This window comes from Anticarsia gemmatalis, chromosome 8 (genome assembly GCF_050436995.1).
Source record: "Anticarsia gemmatalis isolate Benzon Research Colony breed Stoneville strain chromosome 8, ilAntGemm2 primary, whole genome shotgun sequence".
NCBI classification, from domain to species: domain Eukaryota; kingdom Metazoa; phylum Arthropoda; class Insecta; order Lepidoptera; family Erebidae; genus Anticarsia; species Anticarsia gemmatalis.
In genome coordinates this window covers 6,530,233-6,543,597 of record NC_134752.1, presented here as the reverse complement: position 1 = coordinate 6,543,597, position 13,365 = coordinate 6,530,233, and the positions used below count along the sequence as shown (strand labels likewise).

The following is a 13,365-nucleotide window of genomic DNA, read 5'->3' as shown; positions in this document are numbered from 1 at the left end:
ATAGCATGCTTATTAACTCAAATCAAGGTACTTCGGTACTTATCTACACTCTTGACTACTCTTAAGTTGAGTACCTACGTAAGTAGGTACTTGAGTAAATCGTAGATCTTCATCATTAATTAAATAAATATCTACTTTATTCTTACAGAAATTCTCTACTCAGTTCTTTTTCTGTATACCTAATATGTACTATCGAACAAACTGAATCATGACCCACCATGTGCTCATTTTCTAAAACGCGTCTATATACGCGTAGGTCGAAATTGGCTTGAACCTACGTTTCCTTGGTAATGAACTTGTTATCTGTCATTATTGCGACAAATCTTTGTGCGCCAATACAATAATGTTTTGCTACCGTTTTCAACAGGCTCCGAGGCGCAGTGGGTTGATGTTACGACTGCGACGCGTCAGGAGTGGGTTCGATACCCACCCAGGGCATGGTTTATTCAGCCATTATAGGAAATAATGTAACTATAAAAATTAAATAATATAGGGTAATCAGCATAGTTATTACCCGGTTAAGGAATTGATACACAATTTTGGTCAATAGTATATTTATTTAGTAAAACATTGACATAAACTCTATTATAAACGCAACTTAAATATTCTTTCTAAAAGAACATCAATCCTTTGTTTCAATAACTTTATACTAATTCAATATAAAATACTTAAAAACCAGAAATACTAGCGAATACTGTTAATTCAAATGTGTTATCCTTAACAAATATTGCAACAAACCTTTACTTTTTCTTTTCGAACTACACACCTGTCGCACAAACGTTGGACATGAGTTCTATAAATTAAAAATGTTACCAATATTCTAAAAGTGACAAACCTATATCGCAATTAATTTGAACTGGTTACTTTAGAAATTAAAATAAACGTATTATTCCTTAACATTGGCAATCACTGTATGATGGGCAATGACTATAATGGTTACCCTAATCGTTTCACAGATTTCTAAATGACGTGTTATTTGATATTTGACACAAATATGTTTTTTCGTAGTGAAAGGAGTTTAGACTATTTACATTCTACATTCAAATTAAGAGTGATTTATCGAAAACGTATCTACGCACTGTAATAACAAATGTCAAAGTTGTATGTAGTCAAATTAATGGACAGCACTTTATTTAAAAAAATATATTTATTTGATTAAAATAAAGGTGTGCTCGCAGAGCATCAAGCCGAGACAATTACAGGAACAGAACTGGATTATGGTACAAATGACAAAGCTTTTATACATGTGGTTTAAGTCACGTGGTATCCGCTATGGCGTGATACATACAATCATGGTATTCATAAATGGTCTTAACAGTGAACAAGTAATCGTTAATCAAATGGTTATAGTTTTGGCGCTCATTAAAGTTACAGTAATTGACCAACTAGCATTTGACACCGTAACTCTAACCCATTGATTATTGTTCTCTAACCTATTGCTATTGTTTGTAGAGGCCTAGCAGGATGCATAACTCTTCCCTCCTTAAGTTCAAAATCGTCATTTAAATTTTTGTTAAATTTAGGATGATGATTTTGATTACACATAATTTTGCCTCTGTAACGGTATACAAGAACAAGAAATATTATAACTAGGATTACATAGATTAATATAGTTCCTAGACTAACACTGTGTATATTCACTATGTCTATTGGCTTTTCACTTGTTATCACTTCACTTTTTAATGCGTGGGAAAGGAACTGCAAATTTTCCATATTTACTTGATCCAAGTTAATCGCCTTGCGCTGCATTGTTTCCTTTGGAGGAACTATGTTGGGCAGGTGGATGCTCGGCATACTGCGGAACGTTACTGATGCTACCTGAAGACGTGTTTGTTTCTTCAGCGTTATCTTCCCAACTTCGATTCTACAATCGTTGTCCAATGTTATGATATATGTGCCGATAATGTTATGTTGGCTTATATCGTTTTCACAATATTCTGTTAGCAGTGTATGAACTCCGGTGTAGATTATCCAGGAGTCTGGTTGTAAAGCTTTGATCTTTACGTCGGAAGATTCGACTGGTATTGGTGCACACGACGTTATTTGTGTAGAGAATTTCATCAAATCTTCGATGCATTTATCTTCATTTTGTACAGACATATAATCTTCATGACATAAGAATTTTCCTTGGTCTATCTCCTTACAAGGTTGAGATAATGGTACGGTTTTCAATCCCTTCGCAAGGATGTAGGAATGTTTAGGAGTTATAAGGAAAGTTAAATTTAGCTTTGGGTTATACATAGGAAAAGGGTGTAGGGAAAAATAGTTATAGGTGTCCGACTGAACCATTGGTACTGACATGATAAAAGTTAATCGTTTGCCCTTTACATATGCTTTAATGTCTATACTATTTTCTATCTTAATTAACTTATCTATAGTTACAGGGAATATAACTTTATCTGTTTTTTCTATTTTCTTTAGTAAATTATACAGTTCATTGGTAGTCAATAAAGATTGATGTAAAATATTTATTTTACTAAAAGCGACTGCTGTCTCGACTTCGTCTAATCTAATTAATAAAATTTGAAAATTATGTATAAGTAAATTAAAAGTATTTATAATAAGTTCCTTGCTCCTTTGATATTGTGTTCTGTTAAGAATTTCCTGAATTTCTTCAATTGTTTTTTCTAATATAATGAAATTATTTCTGGTGGAATTTGTTGTATTGACAAAGGTGTCAATCATCTTAGATATTAAAGTCACCTTATTTATGATCGTATTTTGTTTGTTTTGGATGTTATTTATTAATTGATCATATCTAATGGCATCCTGGTTATCTAAGTTACCAGTGATTGCTTTAATTATAGAACCAATCGGGTTAATTAAACCTCTTTTCATTCTAATATTTGGAATAAGTTGGTTATACTTTTCTAGCGTAAGATTCATAATGTATTGAACTTGGAGCTCGGCGTCGATTATACTACCATCTAAATTATATATATTATTTAACTTATCTATCATATATGATTTTATTTCATCATACTTATTAATATTATAATCTAAATTAGTGCAAATCAATTCTAAGTCTAATATTTTAATTATATCCCAATTATAAAAGCTTACTGATGCTTGACCTTCTTTCACAGGAAGTATACCTGGGTTGTCTTCAATCGGTTGAAGTTGAAGGGCCCGGCCTTGGATTATTAGTGTCATCATTGACAGGATGTACCTGTGAAGGACGTTTTATGTCTTTAATAGCGACCTTAGTGTCTCTGTTTTTAGTTTTTACTGGGACAGTGTTGCGATTTATTTCACCCGTAATTGTTGCTTTCTGGTATCGAGGTTTATCTTTACTGCGCCTAATATTAACGCCTTTTACATAAACTTTATCTCCTTTCTTGATGTTGAATTTTGTCTCACCACCACGTTTTTCCTTTATTTTAGTTTTAGAGTCGATCATTTTGTCAGTTAGGTATTTATATAAATATTTTGTGCGTTTCGCGTGTTCTTGGACTAATTGTTGGATATATTGTTTATTAAAGTCTATGTTAAATGCGTCCGATGATTCGGTATGTCCGAAGACTATTTCGAAAGGTGTAAGACCTGTTGAAGAGTGTATAGATTGGTTGTATGAGATAATAGCGTAAGTCATGACGGATGCTGCGTCTGTTATCTTCCGTTCGTACTTAGCTAGTCTGTATATTTCCGTAATTGTTGAATGGAATCTTTCAACTAAACCCATGGAATTTGGATTATGGGGTGTTCCTATGTGTAAGTCTATTTTGTAGAATGATAACATTTCCTTCAATAGGTTATTATTAAATTCAGTTCCGGGATCTGAGCTAATGCGTTGTGGTATTCCGTAAAACGAGAAGTATTTAATTAGCGCTCTAATTATTTCCGGTGTATTTCTGCTTGAGATTTCGAAGGCTTGTCCTAATTTACTGAATGCATCGATAATTGTTAAAAAGTAAGTGTTTTCGATTGAAAATATATCTATAAATATCTCTTCGAAAGGTTTTGATTGCGTTTGAGTTAATTGAAGTTCCGGTTTAATGGGTTTTCTGTCGTATTTCATGAGTTTACACGGTTCGCATGAGTTTATGATGCTTGCGACTGTTTCGTGCAGGTTATTCCAGTAGTAAGTTCTCTTGAGATGCGCTATTGTCTCTTTAATACCTCTGTGACATGTCTTACCTTTATGGTATTTCAATACAATCTGACGTTGTTCATTCTCGTCTTCGACGTAAACTACACGCTTAGTGCATTCAAATATTTTAATTGAGTCCTTTTTAAACAATTGTGTTATAATATTTGTAAACGATTCGCGATGTCTATGGTCTTCAAAGTAAATAAAATGTTTGATTTTAGGCCTAATGTATTCTTTAAGAAATTGTTTGATTATCTCTAAATTATCTATTGGCATATGGACTTCTAATACTTTCTGTTTGTCGCGCGATAGATCTTTAACAGTTAGTTCATTTCTATTCCATGTATAAATAAGTATTTGGTTTGGTTTTGTATCGATTGCTTCATCTAATATCGGTAAGTCGGAAGAGTCGGTATTCTCTTCAGAATGTACTGTAGCAAGTGTTGAGTTGTCCTTTTCGGATGCTGTGACAGTTTGGCTGTCAACAGATGGTATAGAATATGTCGATTTTCTTGATCTTATTTCCTCATCGTCCGAAATAACTATTGTATCGGGGGAATTTACTTGGGTTGACATATTATCTTTATCAATCGCGTTTATTTTAATACGTGAAAGTGCGTCAGCGTTTCCGTTTTGTTTACCTGGTTTGTATTTAATATCGTAATCATACTCATCTAGTCTTAATCTCCATCGAGTTAAACGACTGCCTGGTTCTTTAAACGTGTGTAACCAAACTAAAGGTCTATGATCACTAAGTATAATGAATTTTTTACCATATAAATACGGTCTGAAATGTTTGCATGCCCAAACTATTGCAAGTAGTTCCTTTTCAATAGTACTATAGCGCGTTTCGGCGTCATTTAATGTTCGACTTGCGTATGCTATTGGTTTATCGCTACCAATTGGGCCTTGTGACAATACTGCTCCTACTGCGTAGTTTGATGCGTCAGTTGTCAATAAAAATGGTTTACTAAAATCAGGGAATTGTAAAAGTGGGGCGTTTGTTAATATTTCTTTACATTTTTCGAATGCGTTTACGAATTCCTGAGTATGTACGATTTTTCTACCTTTCTTTAAACAATTTGTGAGAGGTTGTGTGATCTTAGAGAAATCTTTGATGAATTTACGGTAATAGCCTATTAAACCTAAAAAGCTTTTTATCTCCGTGGGAGTTTTAGGAATAGGGAAATTTAAAACTGCTTTAATTTTATCTTGGTTTGGTTTGAGTCCATCTTTAGAAAGAGTGTGTCCTAAGTAAAGTACTTCTTTTCTTAAGAACTCGCACTTATCTAATGTAACTTTTAAGTTTGTCTGTCTAAGTCTGTCGAATATTTTTCTGAGCTTTTCTATGTGATTTTGTAAGCTATTAGAAAAGACTAGGATGTCATCTAAATAGACTAGACAATGCATTCCTTGTAGTCCTTTAAGAACATTGTCCATAGCTCGTTGAAATGTAGCTGGAGCTGTCTTTAAACCAAAGGGCATTCTCTTAAATTCATAGTGACCAGATTGGGTTGTAAAGGCTGTTTTCTGTCTATCAGAAGGCTCTACTTCTATTTGGTGATAGCCACTAGCAAGATCTAGCGTAGTAAAATACGTAGCTTTACCTAATTTGTCAAAAAGATCTGTAATATTTGGGAGAGGATACTTATCATCGACCGTAATTTCGTTTAAACGTCTGTAATCTATTACCATTCGGTATTTTTGTTCACCTGAAGCGTCTAATTTTTTAGGGACAAGATGTACAGGGGCACTCCAAGGGGAATGAGATTCAGTTATTACATTATTATCTAATAATTTCTGTACTTGTTTCCTAATTTCTTCGTTTTCTGTTGGAGGTTGTCTATAAGGTCTTATGTATATAGGGTCCTCGTTGCTTGTGCGTATTTTATGTTTTACTTGGTTGGTAAAAGACAAGGGGATTTCTTCGCAATAAAATATATCTTTATATTCTAGACATAGGTTTTGAATACAGGTTCTCTCTTCGTTATTTAAATGTTCTAAACGTAACTTGTTTAAATTAGCTTCTAATATTGAATTTGTTTGACTATAATTCAAGTTATGATTTGTCGTAGTTACTTTAAGTGATTCTGTTATTGGGTGGACTAACAATGGTTTCTCTAGTGTTATTAGAACGTCTTTATTATTGAGGTTTTGTATGATTGTTTCTGCATAAAAATCTTTACATGTTATCATTGCGTCTGGTGTTCGAACGCCTGAACAGAATTCCGTAAATGGGATAATAGCTTCGCCATTCTCTACTGTTGTAGGTAATTTTACTTTGACTTCAGAACGCCTGGGAATATTTATTTTAAAGTGTTCATAATAAAGAATTGGTATTTCGGTGGTATTTGTTCGTAATATTTGGTTTTTCATGTCAATGTTAGCGTCTAATTGTTTTAGCAAATCTATGCCTATTAGGCCGTCATAGTCTTTGTCAACTTTATAAACGAAAAACTTATGAGTAAGATCTGTTTGAAAGGTTTCCGTAAGCGGTATATTTGCTACTTCCGTGTGTTGGCTACAACCATGTGTGCTAACTACTTGGAAAGGCTCTTCATACGTATTATAAGGGAAATATTCATTTATTTTTTCCGGATTTATGAAAGAACGCGTACTGCCAGTATCGATCATGAAAATAGCGTCTAGTTCTGGTATTTCGATATGAGGTAGTCTATGAGCTTGTGAATAGTTTAAATTGATTATTTCCGGTGATCGTCCGGTGAGGCTTCTATGGTAAAATTTTCCTCATTTTCCTCAGACTCTACGTAATTTTCGTACATTTCCTGATCGTCCATATCTATACATTCATTATATGTTTCATAATCCTCATATTCGTCTATGTTGTTTTGTTTTACTGCCGTTCGCATGGAGACGTCCGTGTTAGGCTTAGGTGTTGTATTTTGCGGGAAACGATTCTGATTTAATTGATTTGGTATCCCGAATTTAAATTGATGATTGGGATTTTGTTTGAAAAATCCGCTTTGTTTATAATTATTAACTGCTCTAGGCAATTGTTGTTGCGGGTGACGGAATTGATTAGGTTGTCCTAACTTGTTAGGCTGAGGGAATCTCATTTGATTATTAACGGGATTATTTCTATTAAATAGATTAGGGAATGTCTTATGCTGAGAGTTTTGTGGAATATTATTATTTATGCCGAATTTAAATTGACTTTGTGGCGTTGGTATGATAGGTTTAGATTGCAATGGTTTATGGTTCGATTTATTTTTAGATTGATATTGCGTTTGGAAATTGACCTCTTCTGTTACGACACTTAGTGCACTTTCCAGCGAGGTGCATTTGTTCAATCTTACGAATCGAAGCATTTCCTCGGGTAAGTTATATAAGAATACGTTTAACGCGGTATTGTTGTATATAATATACTTAGCTGCTTTGATACCTTCGTCAGTTAAAAGGTTGACTTTAGATATTAAAGATGATCTTATATTCTGGATTCTATGGCAGAACTCAATATACGTTTCTCCTTGTTTTATCTTAAGATTCTCTAGTTCTATGGCAATACAGGCTTCAGTGCGTGGATCGCCAAAATGCTGTACAAATAATCTTTTTAACTCCTCCCATGAGAACACATTTTCTCTTTCACTAATTAATATGGCCGCTTTGCCTATTAATCTGCTGGTAATGCAGTGATATAAATAGATATCTTGAGCGGGATTGTTTTCCCCTCTAAATGACTTAATTACATATTCACATTTAGTTATAAATAAGTTTAACAATTTCCCGTCGCCATCAAAGCGTGGGATAATCGCTTGAATTTCCTTAGGAATAAGTTGAATTGTATTTGTTGGCTCATTTGTTGCCATTTTTACAAATATATATTATTTTTAGGGCAAAAGATTAATAAAGTATATTCGGCGATTTTTGTCCGATATATACGCTTAAACTAAGTGTAGATTCGGCTATGTTTGTCCGAAAAGACACGTTCCTATACTAATTGTAGATTTCGCGATTTTTGTCGAAAAATACAAGTAAATACTATAACTAATTGTAGATTTCGCGATTTTTGTCGAAAAATACAAGTGAAAACTATAACTAATCGTAGATTCCGCGATTTTGACCGAAAATACGAGTGGATATATCAACTTAGCGATGTTTGGTCCAGTTAGATATATAAGGATAGACACGGGGTTATGGAAACAGTGCGAATAAGGATTTACTCACAGTAAACTGCTGCTGCCCATGCCGAGTTGCTGTCTTGAACGATGTTAGCGAGATGCTGCTGCTGCCCGATGCGGTATTTGACGAAATTTGTAAGTTCTTCGAATCTTAGTCAGGCTGTTAGTTGCCGCGAAGTACCGATTTTTGTGTACGGAACGACGAACTTTACGCGAACTTAAGATCCGACCCGACTGCGCCAGTCAAATTAATGGACAGCACTTTATTTAAAAAAATATATTTATTTGATTAAAATAAAGGTGTGCTCGCAGAGCATCAAGCCGAGACAATTACAGGAACAGAACTGGATTATGGTACAAATGACAAAGCTTTTATACATGTGGTTTAAGTCACGTGGTATCCGCTATGGCGTGATACATACAATCATGGTATTCATAAATGGTCTTAACAGTGAACAAGTAATCGTTAATCAAATGGTTATAGTTTTGGCGCTCATTAAAGTTACAGTAATTGACCAACTAGCATTTGACACCGTAACTCTAACCCATTGATTATTGTTCTCTAACCTATTGCTATTGTTTGTAGAGGCCTAGCAGGATGCATAACTATGTAGTCGTAGATACATCATAACACAGTCGTATGCATGTTTAAAATGTCCTAAGTGCAACTTTGACGATAGAGACGAAATTCTTACTGTTTTGACGGTGTCAAGCGAATTATCGGCAAAATGGGTCATGAATCAGTTGGTTCGATAGTACATATTTTACCTACCCTAAGCATAGGTCCAATAAATAAATCCTTTCCCTCTGCTACGGAATTTCACATCTTGATAAATCCGAGTTAACGTTACACTTTGTATAAAGTTATAAGTTTAGTTTACATTACTGCATTTCACTACAAAACTTCTTAGAACAATCGCTTAGTGTTTAACAGTGGTTTTAGCTAGTTCAGTAGTTTAGATGTTTTCCGAAAAAGTAACTTATGTTCTTTCTCGGATTATAATTTCTTGCCTTACTCTGTGCTTAAATTCTGTGCAGCAGTTTAGACGCTTATGTCGATTGTGGAGGCAAACTGGCAGACAGACAGTTACTACATTACAAGTAAAAAGTCCCAAATAATAGAAGGAGGAAGTAGGTAATCTCATTATAGGTAGGTATTAGAATACCAAAATAAGCAGCTAATATTCTACAGTTTATATAAAAAGTTGAGGGTGGCGGCCACTATTTATAAAAAGTGGCAAAAATATGTAGGTACATACCTATATAATCATTTTTTTTCGGCATTTGTAGTTAAAACGGTAAGATAAATACGTCATCAGAGCGCAGGCGGATAGCAGAGTTTTAACAAGATCCTATTTTTACCCGTGGCAAATTTAATGTATCAAATTAATTGATACATATTTGCTGCAAAATCTATTGGACAAAGATGTGGCTCACAGATTAAAAAAATCGACATCTTATAAATATCTATCTCTAAAGCTAAACCTCACATTTAATGGTATAAGTATGTACTATTATCTACCAAATTCACTCGAGCCGGTATTCATTTAAAAAATCAAATATTTATATACTCAACCGATGACAGATTTTTATTATGAACAAAACGCAAACGTCACAAGCATCAATTCAACTTGTCAACCAACTGGCAACTTCATTCAATTCGATTAATTCAGTTTAGTACAGTCAAATCGCAAATCAATTCTGATCGACAGGCTGTGTAGTGAGTTAATTTCATTACGGTATACTTCCGTATTAGATATCTAGATATTAAATCTTCAAAAACTACACCTGATATTAAAATGGAAATCTCATTCAAAGGCAAAAGAATATTAGTAACCGGCGCAGGCCAAGGTTAGTTGTTGTTTCTTGTTGAATTTCCTAGTTACGTGCTAATTTTAGTATAAACGATATGCATTGCAAACTTGTGGATTTGTAAACGCTATCATATGCATATATTTTACAAATTGTTTGCGTCGCAGGAATCGGCCGGGGTATTGCAGTAGAATTATGGCGTGCCGGAGCAAATATAGTTGCGTTGTCTCGAACAAGAAGTCATTTAGAGACTCTACAAAGTGAATATCCATCGATAGATATTGTAGATGTGGACGTAGCCGACTGGGACAAAACAAGACAGGTGGTAGAATCTCTGGGCCACTTTGACGCACTGGTGAATAATGCTGCTATTGCGGTATGCGAGCCGTTTTTGGAATGCACACCAACTGACTTCGATAAGTATGTTTTCCTTCTTCAATATGTAGTATAAAAACCTTCTTGACAGCAGCTGTTGAAATATGTCCAGTTCATTTGGATAAACAATGTGCCTCATATTATGAATACAAATATGTCAAACAATAACAGTTACTGTGTTTTTCAGAATGTTTAATGTTAATGTAAAAGCAGCACTCAACATTAGTCAAGTTGTAGCAAGAAAAATGGTAGAAAATAAGACTCATGGTGCAATAGTTAACATATCCTCACAAGCTTCTAAGGTAATATAAATTAAGCCGCGTACATCATACCACTTGTTATCATATGTTGTAGTAGATAAACTATTATTAAGGTCTCTTATCTACATCTACAATCAGCTCGGATTACATATGTAATTCTACCAATAATTGTTTATTTGACATGTTATTATTTTTTATGATTGTATTGTTATTGAAACTCGAAAGTAGGTACCTTATATAACAAAAAAAAATTCATATCCATAAACCAACAAGTACACATAACCATAGCAACATCTTTTCTGTATTTTTGCTTTCACAGCAATGCTGCAAGACAACAGAATTTAGCCATGTAGTAACTATCTAAAATAAAACTACTGTACTACAATATCAGAAGCCCAAATGGAAATAAATATATTCACAACTTATCTTGTTTTACGAAGCATAAAATTGTTATCAGTATGCATGAATAGCATGAAGGTGACCTTATTTGACAAGATTTTTGAACTCTGCTTGCAGGCTGCATTGACAGATCACACTATCTACTGTGCTTCAAAAGCAGCTCTTGATGCATTGACCCGTTCTATGGCACTTGAACTCGGTCCTTATGGCATTCGAGTAAATTGTGTCAACCCTACCGTCATAATGACTGAAATGGCTAAAGTTGGATGGTCGGACCCAGAGAAAGCAAATGAAATGCTATCAAAAATACCACTTAGAAGGTCAGTATAAAAATTTCATTTGTATAGTCAGTTTGAAGTTTTTATTGTATGGAGCTGTACCCAATTCCTTTCTTCTGAAGATCTGCTTAAATGTGACGATAAAATCACTTAATTGAACACTAGATTTACCCAAAATTATCATCAAGATTAGCATTATGATCAATAGATACTTGCTTGTTGCAATCAACAGTTAGAGTCCAACTTAGACATGAATTTATGACAGCAATTTATAATGAAGAGATAATTTAAATGTATATGCACAGATATAATGTGTAGTAGGAAAATGTGCTTGACTTTTTTACCTTGTTTAGCAACTGAAAGTCTAAATAAAATGACTATTACAATAGCAACATATTATGCATTCTTAGAGCTGCCAAAATAAAATAACATAAGGTAAATAGTAACAAAATATTAAGGATACCATAACAGTAAGACAACAGTAAGATTTACCTCAAAATTGTACCTAATTGCCTCTTACAATTTTTTATATAAACATAAATACCTACCTAGTATTGTATTTTGTGCCAGTTTCATTTAAGTGTCTGATTGTGGCAACAATCCTGTTCTGTTGCTACTCAAAGAAAATCAGATTTCTGCAATCTTGATTTTAATATCTCGAGCTACTCCTGGATTTAGACCTGGTAAAAATCGTCAATGTTTCGTCTTTATGATAATAATATGTTATTACTTGCATATTGCGTTATAAATATAAATTAGTATTATCATAAGTCAAACATTATAATCACACTGTCAATAAAATTAATTATGTTTCAGATTTGGAGAAGTTTCTGAAGTGGTAAATGCTGTAGTTTTTCTTCTCAGTGAGAGGTCCAGTATGATCAATGGTGTCGAGCTGCCAATCGATGGTGGTTTTCTGGCCACGTAATTATGATTTATCAAAAAAACATCTGATACAATATACTTAAGTATAAACTGGCTTTGAATATGTTTTTTTTAACAATTGCATATTTTAATTTTAAGTGTAGCTATATTGGATCTATAACCAAAGATGGTTCTTTAAAAATGTATGCCATGATTAAACTTTCGTAAATTGTGATATTGTTATCAAAACTGTGTTAATAATTATACCAAAATATAACTTCAATATATGTATTTGTAGGTGTTTGACATTGTAACTTAAGCAATAATAAGATTTTTGTAAACTGCGTGATTATCTTCATTAATTTTCTTGTAATAATGTCAATTGTCCCAGTCTTGTCAATATTTTATGATCTGTTTAAACCTTATGTCTTTAGTCACTATCGCATTATTTTTAAACTTGTATCTTATACTTTTCTGATGATATTATGATAATGTGGTAGGTTTATTCATTAGTCATATAAAATGTACAAAGATTGTAACAAACTATTTCTGGACTATTTCATATTTTTTATTAATTGTTTGCATTTATGTTATATCAATGTCAACAATGAGCATTACAATACCGCAATATGACAGTGCAACGTGGGGTACTTGTTAGGTATGCCACTGATGTTACTTATTTTTTCGAAAATAATTGTAAAATTATAACTCGACAACAATCTAAAAGGTTTCAGTTAATTGCAATAAATATTATAAAATAAATGCGATTTGTTGAAAAACGTGTGGTTTTATTTTTCATTTGTACGTACCTACATAATCAGACCTTGGGTCAAATCAACTTTTACTTGTTTGAGTAGAACTTAAGGAAATCAGAGCAAAATAAATTAGCTAAACATGTAATAACATAAACTAGGTATCATATAATTCCTCTCGATGTCCATTAACTATAACTCGAACAAAATTAATTCAGTAAACGACAAAGTAACTTTCGATTCCATTTCAATTATATTATACTCGCCTGATCCTACGAAACACTGAATTCCAGAGAGGATCCCCTCTGCCTTTAGATAAATTAATATCGAATGGATATGTTGTCCAATTTTAGGTAAACTAACGATAAACCTTTGATAAGGTACACTTGTTTTCAT

General features: G+C 33.3%; 1 protein-coding gene across 1 annotated transcript; it reads left to right on the top strand.

Annotated features, from left to right (window-relative positions):
* Window positions 1-9,880: 9,880 nt before the first annotated feature.
* Window positions 9,881-12,996, top strand: LOC142974821 (L-xylulose reductase-like). Its single transcript, XM_076117356.1, has 5 exons — window positions 9,881-10,080; window positions 10,209-10,461; window positions 10,604-10,718; window positions 11,193-11,395; window positions 12,170-12,996. The coding sequence occupies exons 1-5, from the start codon at window positions 10,029-10,031 to the stop codon at window positions 12,279-12,281; spliced, it is 735 nt and encodes a 244-aa protein (XP_075973471.1). The 5' UTR covers window positions 9,881-10,028; the 3' UTR covers window positions 12,282-12,996.
* The last annotated feature ends 369 nt before the right edge of the window (window positions 12,997-13,365 follow it).